This window comes from Drosophila virilis, chromosome 3 (assembly GCF_030788295.1).
Source record: "Drosophila virilis strain 15010-1051.87 chromosome 3, Dvir_AGI_RSII-ME, whole genome shotgun sequence".
Taxonomy (NCBI): domain Eukaryota; kingdom Metazoa; phylum Arthropoda; class Insecta; order Diptera; family Drosophilidae; genus Drosophila; species Drosophila virilis.
The window spans coordinates 2,716,549-2,734,261 of NC_091545.1; the positions used below are offsets into that span (position 1 = coordinate 2,716,549).

Below are 17,713 nucleotides of genomic sequence, written 5' to 3' on the forward strand. Positions count from 1 at the left end.
TAAATGCTTACTGAAAAACTCTGAAGTTTACGGGCTGTGCCTACTTAATAAGTAAACGCGAAAGTAACGAGATCTACGACATTTGTCCTAGGGTTTTACAGATATGTGAAAGGAATTAAACTCGATGCAAACGATGTAGATATAGAGTATATATACTTCATTGGGTTGGAGATGTTTCCTTCTTTATGCGTTACACATTTCTCGACAATATTTTGTAGTACAATATTTTAGAAAATGATCTTTAATTTTTTCCTAGTTTTAGTAGTCAGAAACAGCATTCCGTTTCTTCTATTATCTATTGCCCGTGTAATCCAAGTAATATTCAGTTTTAATTAATCTAACATTTTAGATTTAATGGACTTAAACTCTCGTAACCCCTCTTACTATAATTTTCAGTGTGGAATGCTAAAGCACTTTCCATAGATTCCACTCCACATACTTGAAGAGTTAATCGACTCAAGCAAGTTCGTTGCCAAAGTCTTTTGTATCGAGCATCAGCAAAGCGACAGCAGCGACTATTCTCAGTTGATTAGTATGCATACTATATATATATATATAGTTAGTATATATATATATAGTGTATCTGCAATGTTAATTAAAACTATTTAAAAACGTACGACCAAATGGCAAATGGCCATGCTGTAAGGCGTGTGGAGACCACAAGATAGATCTGGCAGCTGTAATTGTAAGACATGGTCGACTGGGGAAGATGAGGGGTGGGGGCAGGGGTCAAGGGGTGTAGGGTGCAAAGGTAAGCTAGCCATCCGATCAAGGTGGAAACATGCGCTGCAATTGTATGCAAATGAACGCGTGCGCTGAAAATTGTATAATAATTGGAGAGGCTCGGGATTGTGCTCGTAAATTAACAGAAACAATTTTTGTACAATATGCAATATAATTCTTTATTGTTATTTAATTTGTTTTCATATAGCTACATATATGAATGCATACATACAATATATGTATATTTTTATATATATATATATATTTGTATATATATTTATGTATTTACTGTGCATGCGGCACGCTGTAGCTTCTAATATATGTATGTATGTTAGCGTGTATGTCTACTGTACATACATATATATATACATATATTTATTATTGTTATTAATAAATTTATATTTAGCTTGTTTTTTAAATATGTTATTTGTTGCTGCTCTTTATGCTCTAGGTACCCATTTTGTTTTCTGTTTCTCTCTTTTTTTAATGTTTATCAACTATTTATTTATCATTATGTTTATAAAATTTAAAAATTTACCTTTGCAAAACATAAGCGTTAACAACTTAATTAATTATTAGATTTATTGTATTTGTGTTTTTTTTTTAAAGGGCTCTTCTCTTTAAATTGTATTTTACATTTCCTTTTTTTTTACTCCTTTTTGATGCGTTTCTGCTTGTTTTTGTTTTTGTTTCGTTTTATTTTAATAGCGACTAAGACACATTTTTCATTTACCTTTCATAAATTTGCATTTGCATTGAAATTACATAGAATTTTGTTTTTGTTTTTGTTTTTACAGCATTTAAAGCTACAATTTGAGATGTTTATGTGAAAAACGTAACAGTTTTAACTTTTTTTAGTTGTTTCTTTTTTTTTTTATGTATGTACAGCGAAAATGGGTTGAGGAAATCGGAAAATAAATTTGAATCATGGCGGAATGTTGCACATGCAATGAGTATGCTATAAATATATATATATATATGTTGATATATATATATATAATGTGTGTGTATGAGTATGGGTGTGTGTTGTGTGTACATTTATTTTTGGATTTAAGTTTAGACCGTACTGTTTACTTAGCATATTTAACAAAAAGTTTATACAACTTGCGCGCTTGGCTTATTACAAACTAAAGAAAATGTTTGCCGCTTTTCGCTTTTCTTGGATTATATTAATAAATATATCAACAAATTACCCGCTGCACGTTCATATAAAAACTAATAATATAGTAAATAGTCGTTATATACTTAGTAATAAGATAATATAATATAATAATAATAGCTAATTTACAATTAATACGCTTAGTTAAATTCTGCAAACTAAAGGCTTACAAATAGTCGGAAGCAATTGAAACAATTCTTAGAATCATTCGTGTTCATCGATTTCCCATTTTGTTTCCGCTTAGATTTCTTCTTTTAACTACCATTAACTTTTATATAAACAATTACCTGTATAGATTTGTCATTAACAGAAAAACTTTAAACTAAGATTATCCAAATAAAAAACGATGCATCTAAAATGTTAGTTGCGAACGTTGTGCTAAACCTGGGCGACGTTTGAAAGTTTAGAACATTGCACAAAATGGTGTGAAAAAGGCAGGAAATGGGGGTAAATTGGGACATGGTTGAGTGGGGAGAGTTAGGGGGACACACACACACACACAATCAAAACAATCATCGCGATTCTATTAGACTAGAATTCGAGTCAGCATACATAACCACACATATATATATGTGTATATACATATATATATATTATCAGGACAAATTATAAAACGCTCCCAGTTCGGTTTTAGCACACGTTGAAAACTCTTGTTGAAACCAATCGCATTTAATGCTGTGCATTTGCCACAGTTGCAGGCGCTGTCGCTGCAGCTGCTGCTGTTGCAGCCACGCCCCCTGCTGTAACAACCGCCGCCCCCACTGCCGTCCCTGCCGCCGCCGCCGCCGCCGTAGACGACGCATTCAGATCGTCGCCCTGCAGGTCCACATTGGCGGCACTGGCGTACTGCTAAAACCATGATTGCCTATTAATATCATACGGCTTGGTCATGCCGAGAGCCGAGGGTCGATAAGCAGCCGGCGGCGGCGGTGGTTGGCCATAGCCGGCCGCGGCAGCAGCGGCAGCCGGGCCGCCCAGCAGGCTCTGATTGAAGATCATGCGCGCATGGAAGTCATCGCGTCGCAGATATTGCTGGTACAGCTGCGAATTGGGGTCCAGTTGGGTGGCCGCAAAGGGATATGCCGCCGCGGCAGCTGCGGCCCGTGTCGATGGATGCGCTGCAGCCAGAAACGGATAGGAGCCAGCGGCCGTATTCAATGGATTCTGTGTCTTGTCCGACCCATTGCCAGCGGCATTTGCTGCTGCGGCTCCACTATGCGCCGGCGCCGGCGGCATATAGTAGGGATTCGGCGCATCGCGGAACTGATCCAAATAGCTGCTAGCCGCCGCTGCCGCTGTCTGATCGCCATACAAGCCCAGCGCACTGGGCGTGGGCGCAAAGTTGAAGGCGCTGCCCGGCACCATGCCGCCCGTGGAGGTCTTTAGCGAGATGGCAGCCGCATCTGCTGCCGTCTGATTGCTGCCCGTTGCGCTGCCAGCCGAGGCAGCTGCTGCTGCCGCAGCGGCAGCTGCTGCTGCTGCTGTGCCAGCCGCTGGCGATGCCACGCCGCCTGACTTGAGACCCGCATACAGCTGGAAACCCTGATGCAGCACCTGAGTGTGTGCCGCGGCAGCTGTGGGCATCTGTGGCATGTTGTACTGCGACATGGCCTGCTGCTGGCTATGTTGGCTATGCTGCTGCTGCTGCTGTTGTTGCTGCTGCTGTTGTTGTTGCTGCTGCTGTTGTGCTGTGACCTGTTGTTGCTGTTGCTGTTGTTGCTGCTGCTTGGCATTTGCCTCGGCTGCAACTGTGGTCGCCTTCTTCTTGCGTCCACGCTTAGCAGGCGCCTTGACCTCAGCAGCTGGCGCTGAGCTAACTGCAGCCTGTTGGTGCTGTTGTTGTTGCTGTTGTTGTTGTTGCTGTTGTTGCTGCTGCTGCTGTTGTTGCTGTTGTTGCTGTGGCGAGGGCTGCGCACCATTGTTGCTGCCGGGCACATAGTTGCCGGGCAGCTGCTGGGCGGGATTACCGTACGCTGTGGCCGCACTGGACGCACTGTACATATGCGCCGCCGGCGGCATATTCTTATCAAAATAGTTAACCGGATAGGCCAACATGGACTCGGTCAACGTGTGCATCAAGGGATTGTTGTAGGTTTGCGGCGGCGGCGGCGTCGGTTTATTGTAGGCAGCCAGATGATGCGTCTGGCTGAGATGATGCTGATGCGCCGGCAGGTGCAACATGTTGCTGTTGTCGCTATTGGACGCCACAGCAGCCTGTGTTGCCGCGGGCTTGCCAGATGTCGGCTGTTGCACAGCAGCAACAGCAGCTGCTGCTGGTGCATAGTTGTGGTTGAGCTGCTGCGCCTGTTGCTGGTAGGCATTGTGTGGCTGTTGCTGCTGTTGCTGTTGCTGCTGCTCTTGTTGTTGTTGTTGTTGCTGTGCGGGCTGTGCCTGCTGCTGTTGCAGGTTGTTGCTATTGTTGCCATAGTTAAGCGGCTTGTGCGGCTGCTGCTGCTGTTGCTGTTGTTGCAGCGGCAACTTTTGCTGCTGCTGCTGATAATTCAGATTATGCGGCGGCTGCAGCTGTGTCAAATGCGGCTGCGGTTGTTGCTGCTGCTGCTGCTGAGTGCTCTGCTGCTTGTTGGCTGCTGCCTGTTGCTGCTGCTGCTGCATGTTGCAGACGCTATTGTCCTTGGCAAAGTCCTTGGGAAAACCCATAGCCGCCGCGCGATTATACATTTCGAATGCCTTATCTGGCGCTATGGTGCCCAGCTGCTTGTTAAAGGCCATGGAGCCCAGAAAACTATTGAACATTTGCTGTTGCTTATTGAGCAGCGGTGGCTGCTGTTGCTGCTGTTGCTGCTGCTGCTGTGTTGCTGTGTGCAATTGCTGCTGCTGCTGCTGCACATGATTCTCGTCCAGCTTGGTCAGTTTGCTGGCAGCAACATCGCTGTAATCCTCGTTAGCTCGCTTCAACGGATTGATCAACGTATCAGTTTTGGCGGGCTGCTGCATTTGGTGCTGCATAAAAGTGGCCATATCGCTGCCATAGCTGGGCGGCACAATTTTCTGTTGCTGCTGTTGCTGTTGCTGCTGTTGTTGTTGACTGTCAACAGCATCTGCGGCTGCTGCTGCATTGGCCGCCGCATTTGTCGACTGATATTGTGCATAGGTTGGATATTTGGGCTTCATGCCATGCAGCTGCTGCTGATGAGCCAGCGCCTGATGTTGCTGTTGCTGCTGCTGTTGTTGTTGCTGCTGCTGCTGCTGTTGATTTTGATGTTGTTGCTGTTGTTGTGTGACCTGATTCGTGGCTAGGTTAGGCGGCAGCAGGCTGTGTCCCAGACTCCAATCATTGTTGTTAGCCTTAGCCACAACAGGCGTCGCTGTGGATACCGCCACGGAAGCAGCAGGTGGTAGCGGATTGATCAGCGTTGCCGGATTGTACAAAGAATGTTGCTGCTGCTGCTGCTGCTGTTGCTGCTGGTAGTTGTCATGCGTTGGTGCATAGCCATTGTTGCCCATTGTTGCTGGAAGGAGAAGTTGGATTAGACATGTTTCTATGATTGGACTACAATTAAAAAGTTTCTTTAGACAATTCACTTTCATCTGCGGAAAACGCGTGGAACTTTTAAAAATGTATTGCTGATGCTTTGCTTAAGACTGTAAGTCGGAGCAGCGACTATTTGCTGGGGTTGGGGTAAACTTACCTGTTAAAGGCACCACAGGTGCTGCAGCTGGTTGGCTCGTTGCCACTGGGGCCGGCACCACAGGCGTCGGCGGCGGCACGACTTGCTGCTGATAGGGCGACAGCACAGGCTGTTGGTACGGCGAGTGCTGCTGCTCGGCCGGTGACTGTGCCAGCGGGGTGGGCGGCTGTGTGGCCGCCGAGGAGGCAGGCGAATCCACGCTGCTGGGCATTGGGCTGAGCGCCTGTTGCTGCTGCTGCTGCTGCTGTTGCTGAGGATTAGGGCTGTGCGAGGGCTGCTGCTGCTGCTGTGACTGAGGCTGCGATTGCGCGGTCTGATGGTAGGGCGACTGGGCGTGATAGGGCGAAGGCTGCGTCGAATGGGGCGTGGTGTAGGGCGAACTCTGCGGCTGTTGGTAGGGTGAATGCGGATTGGGCGTGCTGGGGCTCATCGATGAGTTGTAGTCGGATTCCTGGGAGCGCGGCTGTTTGTACTGATCGTAGATGGGCAGTGGCGAGGTGGAGGAATAGGCTGGCGTCTTGGACGCCTCCGAACCAGACGGATTATAGCTATTGCCGCCACCATAAGGCGAAGTGCCACTCAGCTCGGGCGTGGACACATTTGGCGATGATGCCGACGAGTAAATGTGCTGCGAATATTGCGGATACGGCGAGTTCATTTCGCGCGGACTGCAGCTCTTATCCGGGCTGCTCTTGGTCGTCGTGTCCTGATAGAAGCCCACCTTGATGGCGCCATTCAGCGTATACGGTGACGCCGGCTTGCCCATGTCATCGTTCGGCTTGGGCGACACCATAATGGGCGAGGCGCCGATGGGCGAGGCGCAGATGGGCGATGTATACGAGCCAGCCGCATAGGAACCGTAACGCTCATCGATGGCTATTCGCGGCGAGTCCGGATCCTGACTGAATGAGCTGCGCTCCGAGTTCGTGCTGCCAGTGCTAGGCTTGCGCTGCCGCATGACCACGGGCAGCGAAAAGTTCGTATCGCCGGCGGCGGGCGAATGGGCGGGTGGCGCCACCCGGGCGTCATCCTGAGCCAGCAGCTGTGACTGTGTTGTCGTTGGCGGTTTCTCCTCCTCGCTGGTGGATTTCTTGTTGACTTTGGGGCCGCCAAAAGCTTTGAGCCATGCACTCAGATTCGGCTTCTCCTTGGTCTCGGCTGAGGCGGCCGCCTTCGAGGCCATTTCACTGGCTTTGCTCAGCTCGAGCAGCGCCTCGAACGGCTTGGGCATTGTCTCCTTGGTAGGCGTTGTGGCCGCTGCTGACTCCTCTGCGCTGCTGTGCTCTTTGGGCTCCGGATCGTGCTCCTGCTGCTGGTTCGCCAGCTCCTCCAGTGTCTTGCCCAGCGCAAAGTCCTGCGTTTTAATGACCGTGCCCAGGCTGAGCTTTGGTGCCGTGTCGCTGCACTCGGTGATGAGCGCATTTTTGGCTTCTGACTTGGACTTGCTGACCACCGGACAGAGCAGCGTTTCCAGCTCATCCGCCTTTGGCCCAACCACATTCTGTATCAGATTGCCCTTGGTCTTGCCCGGCTGCAGTCGCTCGATGGTGCGCATCACGTTCGCCTTGGCCTTGGCCTGCTGCGCCTGTGCATTGGCCGCCAGCTTCTCCTTGAGCGACTTGCGCTTCGCCTCCTTGGCCATCTGCTGCTTAATATGCGGCGGCGGCGGCGGATTCAGCAACAGCTGTGTGCTGCTCGGCTCCTTTGGCTTGACGAGCGGGGCGGTTGCCGCCGCAATTGTTGCTGCTGCTGCTGCTGTGGGCGGAGCCGCGGCGACGGGCGGCGCTGCTGCTGTTGGCTGCTGCTGCGCGGATAAGGTAGAGTTGTTGGAGCAGGCGGAGCTCGAGCTAGCCGCCGTCGCCGAGGTACTGCCTATGGAGTTGCCCGAGTGCATCGAATGCGGCGGCGTGCCGCAGCTGCTGCTCACGCTGCTGGCCGTGGGCAAAGTATCCGCGTCCAGTTTGTTGCCGCTCGTCTTGCTCGCCGATGTTTCACTGACCAGCTCGTTGAGCGCCTCTGCCAGCTTGGTGGGCACCAGTTCCGCCTTGGGCGCAGCCAGGGCGACGGGTCGCCTAAAGTCGGCCGCGTCCAGTTTGCTGCCAATGGCCGAGTCGAAGTCATCGAGCAGATTGTAGCGCGAGGGCGAATTGCTGGCGGAGCTGAACTCAGAGAAGCGCGGCGTGTGCTCCAGCCAGCGATTGATGTCCTTCAGCGTTTGCTCCGTCTCCACGTCGAGCGCCTCCAGATTGGTATTGCTGCTGGGGGCCGCTTTTTGTGCAGCTGCCGCGGCTGCCGCCGCCTTTTTGCCGGTCAGCTTTTTGTGACCGGCGCCCTTTTCCGCTGTTGTCTTCTCGGCGGGCTTTGGCGGCGGCGGCATTTGCTTATCGGCTCTCTGCTTCTTGCTGCTTGCCTTGACGTTGCTCTCCTTCGGCTTGGCATTGCTGCTGGCGCCAGCACTTCCGCTGCCCTTGGCCGCATCCTTGCCGCTGGCCAGCTCTGTCCGAGCAACTGGCGCCGGCGTCGTTGAGGTCTTTGCGAGCGGCGGCGGCGGCGGCGGCGTCAATTCCCGCGGCGGCTTCTCAACGTTTTTTGGCGTTTCTGCTTTTTTGGCCTTCTCCACGGACTTCTCCTCCGCCTTCTCGCTCCTCTCCTGCTTGGCAGCCGCTTTGTCGTTTAGACTCGATTCCTTTGGATGCTTCTGCTCTTTGCTTTTGCGTCCACGTTTATGCTCCGCAGCCGGCTCTATGGTATTTTCGCGTTTCTTTTTGGTTGTGGAGACGCTCTTGACACTCGTCGACTTGGAGTCCTCGGAGGGTGCCAGCGAATTGGTTGCACTGGTGGAGCCACTTTGCGCGGCGCGACTGCGTCGATATTTGATGACATCGTATTTGTCCATGAATGGCAACAACATCTCCAGTTCTGCTTGCTCGGCAGCAGCGGCTGCAGCAGCCGCTGATTCCGCTGAGCTCTTCTTGTGCTTGGCACTGCGCGACTTTTCCTTATCCCTGTCCCTATCCTTGTCCTTATCCTTCTCTTTGTCTTTGTCTTTGTCTTGTCGGCTTTTCTTCTCCCGCTCCTTTTCCTTCTTTACTAGCGACGTCTCGATTTTCTTGCCCCGCTTGACGGCCACCGGCGAGGGTGGGCGGCGCCGCCGCTCATCGGAGCTACTGTGGCAGCTGGCGCCCAGCAGCATAAAGTCCGACTCCGAGTCCTGGTCGGACTTGTCGCCTTCGTGGCGTGCGCTCAGCTTGGAGGTCTCGGCGCTGGTCACCTTCTTGACAGTTGTCAGCAGCTCGGAGAGATCATCGTTGAGTGCGCTCTTTGAGTATTTCTTGTGCAGATCCACCTTGAAGGGTGACATGCTGCGCGATCTGGACGCATCATCATCATCGTCGTCCGCATCGTCATTGTCCTCGTCATCTTCCTCCAGCTCTGCAGCGGATTCAGCCAGCGCCGCAGCAGCTGTTGGCGGCAGCTGTTTCTTTGCATTGATGTCGTACAGTAGACTATCGTCATCGTCGTCCAGTTCGGCCAGCTCCCGATCGGCTTTGGCGCGACCGCGTCCAACTCTTTTGCTCTTTGGCTGACGCTTGACGGGCGTTGGGGTCTTCACCTTCGACTCGGCGGGCACCATTTTCTTTTTTTGTGCCGCGATTGTGCGCGCCGTCGGCTTCACCAGGGACTTGACCTTGGCCAAGGCCAGCTCATCATCGTCGCTAGACTCGGGCTCACTAGGCGGCGGCGGCTCGCTTAGCTCCGACTCTGGCTCCGTTTCGGGCGTTGACTTTTTGCCCGCTTTTTTGGTCTTTTGTGTTTTGGTGTTGGGCTTCGAGGAGCTGGTTGCCTGGCCCTGCGACGACTTGCTGCCTTTGGCCTTGCGTCCACGTTTGCCTGAGGATCCACCAGCTAGCTCTTTGTCCTTGTCCCTATCCTTGTCTTTTTCCTTAAGTACTTTGTTGCTTTTGCTCTTTTTCATTGCTGGCGGCGGCGGCGGCGGCGGTGGTGGCTCTGGCTCCAGGTCCTCCTCATCGGTGTCCATGTCATCGTTGTGACTGCTTCTGTCCGCTTTGCTTTTGGTTTTCTTCTTGCGTCGTTTATCCTTCTCCTTGCGCTTGCGCTTCTGCGCGTGTGTTGTCGCCTCCGCGGGCTCCTCTGTGTCGCTATGGTGCCCCTCCTCGACGCTGCTGTCCTGCAGACGCTTGCTGGACGCAGAGTTCGCCGAGGATTCCTTCTCCTCGTCACCTTTCGCCTTCTTGCTGAAGTACTTCTCGCGAAAGACGTTCATTTTGGAATCAGCGGCGGGATAACTTAAATTCGGATCATCATCATCGTCCTCGGAGAGATTATCGAAATATTTTTTTGTTGCCTTATCGAAGGCTTCCTGCAGATTGTTGACCATTTCCGTGTACTCTGTTGGTGGGTTGAAAATGTTGTTAATGATATATATTTATATAGATACCATGCAACGAGATAATCAATACCGTTGTTGTGGCCATTGTACAGACGACAATTGTTGACAATCAAGCGAAAATCATTGCGAAATTCGCTAAACTTGTGATACTCTCCACTGTCCAGTTTGTCCTCCATCTTGAGCAGGTCCATGGGCCTAGAGAATATGAGAAATATTTGATAAATAATTGAGTTCTCGATATACTTATATATCAGGATTTGAACCAAGCGAGTTCTAATCTTTTCGTTTATACTGAACTAAAGCTTACACCCAACTAGTCTTCGGTTTGGGCTATATAGAAAAAATGGTTGGGCTTAAAAACCTTTTGGCAATAAAAAAATTCTGTTCAATGTGACCGAAACAATTTTTGCCCGAAACGCTTTAGATCTAAGAAAGTGCAGCCTATTCGAATGTGAGTGCAACAATTGGAAAAGATGTGAAGCACCCAGGTTTATGGATCCAACATCTAGATTATTTATTATTTCGGAGTAATGATGTATATTAAACTTCATGAAATTCGATTTAATGAATAATGTTGAAAATGCAATTAGAATTGGCGACCTCTCATTAGCTAGTCTGACAAGCAGACAATCCACATCGAAGCTCTATTGTCACCTTTCAGAGAATGCGTCAGGATAAATCAATTGGTATTTATTACATCTATATGGCTATAGTTTACCTTCTAATGATTGAGTAATAGCGCGGCGCAATATCCTCCTCAACGGGATCCATGAAGGGCCATGCATCCCGATGATTTTTGACATAGACGAGCACCTTGTGCATTCCGATTTGTAGAACCTCCTCCGTTTCGGTAAAGCTAAGAATATTCGCATGATTTGAGGAGTTGTACGTTGAATTGTTGTTTGCTTTCGCTGTTGTTGAAGTTGTTGTGATTGTTGTTGGGTTTGTTGTTGTTGTTGTTGTTGTTGTTAGATTGTGTGTTATGGGTCTGGTTAGGTTTGTTGTTGTTGTTGTTGTTGTTGTCGAGGAGTGAGATTTATGTTTATTACTGTTAATATGACTATGAAAGTGGGTGTTGTTGTGCGTGTGATGGGTGTTGTGTGAAGGTGTGTGGGCTACTCCGTGCGACGTTGTTGTTTTTATTGCGGTTGTTGTTGCTTCCGGCGTTGAGTGGTTGTGATTGTTGTTGTTGTTGTTGTTGTTGTGATTGTGGTGCGACGCGTGCTTATGGTGGTGGTGGTGGTGGTGGTGGTTGTTGTTGTTGTTGTTGTTGTTAAAGCTGCTGTTGCTACGGTTGTTACTATTTACATGGCTACATTTTGTTGGTATGTTTTTTTTTTACGATTATGATGAACAGTCAATATGTTGTTGGTTGGTTGTTTGGTTGTTTGGTTGGTTGTTCGTTTTGGTAGGTACAAAAGTTTACAATAACAATGGGTAATAAAATGTTAATCAATTGATATATTATATACAATTTAATGAAATATGATGTGTCGGTTAGTCAAGAAGAGTGCAAAGGTAGAAGGAGAGTAGGTTCTATAGACATGCAGACAATAACGAAATACAAACTACAATTACGAGATAAATGAAGAGTACTTTGTTAAGCTCTATAAAAATAATATTAACTTTGGTTTTCCGAAGCTTAGTACCCTATTTTATTTATTGTTATATTTCTAGAATTTTTCATTCAATAAAGTTCTGGTTTTTTTTCTTTCTTTTCAGCATTTTGCTTCACTTTGAACTATATACTTTTGATTATATAGTACTTTTATGTGAATTAATCATATGACTGGTAAGTTTGGTAAAAATATTTTATTCACAAGTTGTTTTTACAAAGTTCGAACCGTGAACTCCTGTATAAACTATAGAACTTGTCAATCGGATTATGCTTAAGTACTTTCTGCAGCAATGGAAATCATGTAAACCAAATTTTCCCAGTCTAGCTTCACATAGAGTCGAGTTCTTAATGAACAGACAGGTGATACGGATAGACAAAAGCTCTTTAAAGGTAGAATTTCCGCTGGACGACTTGCCACATATATTTGTACTGTCTAAACAAAATGTATGATATGTTGGGTTAAAGATAGTTTTTACAGCGTGTTTACAAATATGAAATTGAGTTTCGGAAGATCTTGAGATACTTGCGTTAGTATTTAACATAAAGAGTGTGTGCAGTGCTATGTTTTGTCTAGTCTAATTGGTTAGTTAGTTAGTGAGACTTACTCATCGGCACTTTTGTCGGAGTAGGCGCTGCTGTAGCGCTCCGCCTTGCTGGACGACGAGGCACTGGAGGCGGCCGAGGAGGGCGCTGCAGCCGCCGTTGATTTTTTGCTTTTCGCCGGCGCCTCCGATTTGCTGGCACTGCGTTCCGCTTTACTGCCGGAGCTGCCGGCGCTCACACTGGCCTTTTGTTTCTTGGACCGTGCCGTCGTCTCGGCTGCGGAGTTGCTGTTGCTATGTTGCTGTTGCTGCTGCTGGTGGGCGGACGCGTTGCCGCCAGTTGGTATAAAAATGTTGCCCGTTAGGGAGCTAAGTGAATTGTTGGTTTGCCGGCCGGGCAGCTTCACATTGGCCGCTGGCGCCATCTGCTCCTCGCGCTTGGCAGCCACTGGCTGTGCTGTGTTTGGCTCTGCTGGCTGCAGTTGCTCCTCGCTGTCATGCGCCACAGGCGAGGGCAGGCTCAGGTTCGCAATGCTTGTGGCGACCGCAATGGCCGCCGAATTTGAATCCAGCAATTGCAGCTGTCGGCAAAAGTTCTCCTTATCCTCGGGACTCAGCGACGCGGCGTGCAGCAGCTGCGGCTCGTGCGTCTCTGGGCTCGGTTCCAGCTGTTGTTGCTGCTGCTGCGGCTGCTGCTGTTGCTGCTGCTGCTGCTGCTGGCGACTGTGGCGTCGCTTGTGGCTGCGAGCAACTGTTGTGCTGCTGCTGCTGTTGTTGCTTTGCTCGTTGTTGTTATTGTTGTTGGTGTCCTCGCAGTGCTCGTCTGTCTCAGACGCATGCTTATGACGCCGTCGATGGTGATGATAATGATGATGTTGATCTCGTTCCCGTTCTCGATCGCGACGCTCGCGTGAGCGTTTCTTTTGCTTCTTGCCAGACTTTTTCTTCTTGTGGTGATGATGATGATGATGATGATGATGGTGGCTCTTGCTCTTGAATTTCGCTGGCGTTTGTGATTTTTCTCTGGGCGGCGGTGGCGGTGAACGGAATTTATCACCAGCTGCTGTCACAGCGTTTAAATGCTGCTCTTGCTGCTGCTGCTCGTGTTCCTCTTCTTCTTGTTGCTGTTGTTGTTGCTCGTGTTGTTGTTGTTGCGCTAATTGTTGCTGTTGTTGCTGTTGCTCTTGATTCGGCTCCTCGTCGTCGTTTTGGTCATCGTCTTCTGGCGATAGACAAAAGGTTTCCCTGTGGCACAGAAATTCGCTCGAATTAGTTGTTGTTGTACGTCTGAGGGAGCTTGCGTAAGTTGAAATACCGCTAGCCGTTGAGGTCGATTGAGAACTGCAGAGAGAGGTAGTAAAAGAAAGAGAGAAAGAGAAAAGAGCAAAAGCAGATAATGGTTAATTATGGTTGACAAAACACAGGAAATGTTACGACAAGCTTAATTAATGTCACACGTACAGTAGAAATCGCTTAAGACTAACGCGCAAATGAAATGTTTAAATGGAATGTGAAGTCTAAAGAAACTGTTCTCGTAGTTTTTTTTTTTGTAGAGAATATAATATACGAATTTCAAGGGTTTTTTTAATTACCAATTCAAATAACAAATAAAAATATAATCTATTTTGGTTTATAATAATAGTTAATCCCTTGAAAGGCTTTTCAAAATGTTTTTTAATTAATTAGATTATAAAAAAAGATCTAGTTTTCGAGCGATCGCTGGATTTTATATGAAAGTCTGCGTTAAATTGTTTTTGTTTCGATGATAACTGAATGAATGAGGTGCCACAACATATGCTAAATAACAATAATAATATTCATCAAAAAAAAAAAAAATAAAAAAATAAACAAGGTATAATAAATTGGCATTATATCAAATATAGGAATATTTAAAAAGCATGCTTACATAATTGTTCATATTGTGTGTTATAGTTTTTATTTTTTTGAAAACGAAATCCAACCAATTGTTTGTCGCACACAAAATTAAATTATGGGCAAAACTCAAATTAAGTGCTGTTTCGTCTCCTTCAATATTTGGTCCAGTTTCTCTCAGTCTCTCGCTGGCGGCAGCCTGTGTTAAGCGTCGATGAGAATGTGATATTTTCTTTCTTTTTTTATGCTTTGTATTTCTTTTCTCTCTGTTTCTTAATGACAATTCTTCAAACACAAATTGCAAGCAAATTTTGTTTAAGTGAAAACAATTGAAAATTAAAAAGAGTAGAAAAACAAATCAATTTGTAAATCAAATTAAACAGCAACTTTTTTAAAAAAAAAAAAAAAAAAAACAAAATATGCTTTAGATAGATGTGCGTGTGCTTGAATTGTTCTGTTTGTTGTTGTTGTCTGTGTGTTTGTTGTGGTTGTTGTTGTTGTTGTTGTCGTTGTTCTCAATGTGTGATATATGATTGTGAAATGCTGTCCGCCCTCTCTCTGGCTCTCTGCTTATAATACTGGACGTGCTAACCGTCTGCGTGAGCGCTGCTGTACCGCCGGCGGCGCCAAATGAGCTGAATATTGTCGCTCACGACGTTCGCGTTCGCGTTCACGTTCACGTTCGCGTTCGCGCTTAACACGCTCCTCCTCCTGGCGCGCCTTGAGCTCGGCGAGATTACGTATGCGACTGGAGTTGCGCACTTGCAGCAATCTGTGTAATGAATACAAAATACATTCAATTATTAGAACGGATATACAATTGCATATATATATATCTAAAATAAGAGGGCTGCCAAATCTGCCTTATATTCAGACATTATATCGCATAGCTACGTTATGTAGCCCTTATATGTAAATATTAATATGAATGGCAATATAGTTAAACTACGATACAGATTCCTTTCCAAGCTACTTCTGCTAGCCCCTCTCACAAATATTCTGTTCTTGACAAACTGTGACCATGTTAGCCTGACATATCGCTCCTTTCATTGAAGACTGTAGCAACTTATTCATATTTATACAATATGAAGCTTGATATTTATATACTAACTCAAAAACTAAGTAACTATGTAAGAATATGTATACTCTTTGATGTCGAATATGTCTTTTGCAATGTGTTACTTGAGGCGCAACAAAACTTTAATCTATTGCATAAAAGTATTCGCATTGTTTTGGATTTCCCAATTGGATAACTGAATACATCAAAGCTATTTAGTTTCTTTACATAAAGGACTTGATCTTAAAGCGAAAGTTCTACGTGTTCAACAGTTAGTTGCAGCTTTAATCACTTACTTTCTGCGTCTCAGACGTTCACGTTCGCGAAACAGCTGCGGCAGCTTGGGCAGAAAGTTCTCATCCAGTATTTGGAAGAGTTCGCGCTCTTTACCATTCGTTGAGGTCTTGAATTTGGCTGCCAAATTCTGCCAATCCTCCTCGGTGAAACAAATGACCTGCCAGACGGTACTGTTGCCGCCTAGGATCGTATGGCCACCAGAGCCGGCGCCACTACTTGAGAGCGCAGCAGCAGCAGCGGCTGACTTGCCCGAACCGGAAGCAGTGGCCGTTGTTGTCGCCTTATCCTCGCGATAGAGTCGCGTACCGTAGAAATACCAATATCCCGAATTTTTGGCGTCGTAGCCGAGCGGCTCAACGCGCAAACTGTCCGCCTCTAGGTTGCTTAGGATGACCTGCACATCGACAGAGTCCAGGCGAAAATGGCACAGATCGTGCAGAATTTGTAGACGCTTACGCACCGGCAGCGATTGAAAGTCAATGTCCGTATCAAAGTGATTCTCTGTCTGATGCAGGCGACACTGTTGGCGCAGGAAACGGCGCAAAAACATCTGATAATTGCTGTGTGTTATCTCATTGGCTACCGACTGTAGCGCATCGCAGCCGGTCAGCAGGCGTACAATTAATTCGGGCACTAAGGCAACTTGATCCTCATCGCTGGTACCATCGGAGAGCAGCGCCGATTCGAGATCCTGCAAAACACAGACACAGACTGCATGTAATACAAATCAATGGAAAGTGTGTTGATAAAGAACAGACCTCTATATCAATGTCGGGCAAATCGAAGGCGGAACTAAACAATGAACAGAAATGCGAAATACACGGTATCTCCCACCATGATTGTATGTCTGGGGAAGAAATTTCTGATTTATTAATATATTCGATATATGGGACCGGCTGCTTACCCAATAGGCCAATGAAAGTAGAAACCATTTATGTATGCTTTGTGTATTAGAAACTTGGCTCTCTGCAAGAATAAATTAAAACAATTCCTGGGCTTGTTGCTTGTTGCCTTCTGGTCGTTCCCAGTTGTTGCTTGTTTACATTCGCTTGACAAACTCTGTGCATAAGGACGTAAAATACAAGAAATGAGTATTAAATAGATAATGGTAAATAAGATCCAATAAATGTGTGTTTGGTAAACTAAACCCTTTGCATGGGTATAAGAACAATAACTAAACTCATGTACGCTATCTCAATGGCGGCAAAAATGTAAACGTGTGTGCAACATGTGTGCGTGTGTGTGTGTGTGAGTGTTGTGTGTGTGTGTGTGTTGTTATTGTCGAATTGTTTGAGATACACAAACAAACACGAGCTTATCAATTATCAAAAGCGCGCGCGAAGTAAATTGCGATACACGCACACGCACACATACATTTACAGAGCACACCCACACTGTTGCCTTTGGCGAGAGTAAGAAAGTACACGCGCATTCCTTTCGCGCGCTTAATTTTACGAAGAGAAAATCAAAACAGATGGCCAATAAACTAGCCCACAAACAAACGCGCTGCCTCCCGCATGGGCGGGAGTGGGACGGCTATATGCAGCCAGTGTTGCGTAGCGCTAGTTGTGCTATTCACTTTTTTCCACAGCACTGTTGATTTCTTGGCTGGTCGATGATTTCGTACCCCCGCCACCGCTGCGCCGTTATTTGGCCTGATGTCTGCACTTTTTTTCTTTTTATAATTAATATGCCATTTCTACGAACACGCACGCACACACAGACAGCACGTTTGATAAATGTTTCAACAAATTAGGCGCGATTTTGGCGTATCTGATGCCACAGCAGCGCCCTTCGAGCATGCGCCGCCTGCGACAGTGTCTTGTTGCGATGCTCCGTTGCTGCCTCTGGCTGTGTGTATATATTTTTTCATTTGCGCTTTCCTTTTGCCGTAACAGTGAAGCACGCAATTGGTTGATGACAACTGCTTTGATATTAATATTGAGTTACATTTTTCAGCAGTTGTATACACTTAAGGGGCTTAACTGCTGGCCGCTAACATTTCGGTATTTACTTAATTTGCCTTCTTTTCCACATATAAATATAATTAATGGACGAATCAACCTTACCGAACGACAGAATTTAAGCAATGCGGCTCAAACTGTGAACAATGTTACAATAGAAGAGCCAATATTGCCCAAACTGTGGCACTGTTATGCTCTCCATTGGGCTGTTACATAGTATCGATATTAGTGATGTGATTTCGTATCGACTTATCGTTTCGAACGTGATATTTTATTTTAATTTTTATAATATAAAAATTTAATGAAAAACTTTCTTACAGTGGTAATTTTGAACAAGTTTTCTTTGGCTTGCATAATTAATTCGTTTTCAATCAAGTCTACTATTATATGCAAACGGCCTGCATTCACTGTTAGCTGAAG

At 46.7% G+C, this 17,713-nt stretch overlaps 1 protein-coding gene across 4 annotated transcripts; it reads right to left on the reverse strand.

Moving 5' to 3' along the window:
* Positions 1-1,542: 1,542 nt before the first annotated feature.
* On the reverse strand, positions 1,543-17,490 carry dikar (CECR2 histone acetyl-lysine reader dikar). Of its 4 annotated transcripts, none has more exons than XM_070208496.1 (10): positions 17,399-17,490; positions 16,234-16,388; positions 16,088-16,176; positions 15,329-16,020; positions 14,568-14,747; positions 12,167-13,444; positions 10,662-10,799; positions 10,014-10,138; positions 5,533-9,942; positions 1,543-5,352 (listed from the first exon to the last, which is right to left on the reverse strand). In XM_070208496.1, the coding sequence occupies exons 2-10, from the start codon at positions 16,259-16,261 to the stop codon at positions 2,732-2,734; spliced, it is 9,561 nt and encodes a 3,186-aa protein (XP_070064597.1). In that variant the 5' UTR covers positions 16,262-16,388; positions 17,399-17,490; the 3' UTR covers positions 1,543-2,731. The 4 variants fall into 4 exon arrangements, with proteins under 4 accessions (XP_070064597.1, XP_070064594.1, XP_070064595.1 ...); XM_070208493.1 differs by having other exon boundaries at positions 10,662-11,255; XM_070208494.1 differs by lacking the exon at positions 17,399-17,490 and adding an exon at positions 17,280-17,299 and having other exon boundaries at positions 10,662-11,255.
* Between the last annotated feature and the right edge of the window lie 223 nt (positions 17,491-17,713).

Excerpts from the sequence above, each read along its gene's own strand:
- dikar (XM_070208493.1), bottom strand. The coding sequence starts at position 16,261 with ATGGTTTCTACTTTCATTGGCCTATTGG. Across the intron at positions 13,445-14,567 it reads CAGCAGCGCTCACGCAGACG|TTCTCAATCGACCTCAACGG; the intron begins GTTAGCACGTCC and ends CTCTCTCTGCAG. Across the intron at positions 11,256-12,166 it reads TCCGACAAAAGTGCCGATGA|CCATGTAAATAGTAACAACC; the intron begins GTAAGTCTCACT and ends AACAAAATGTAG.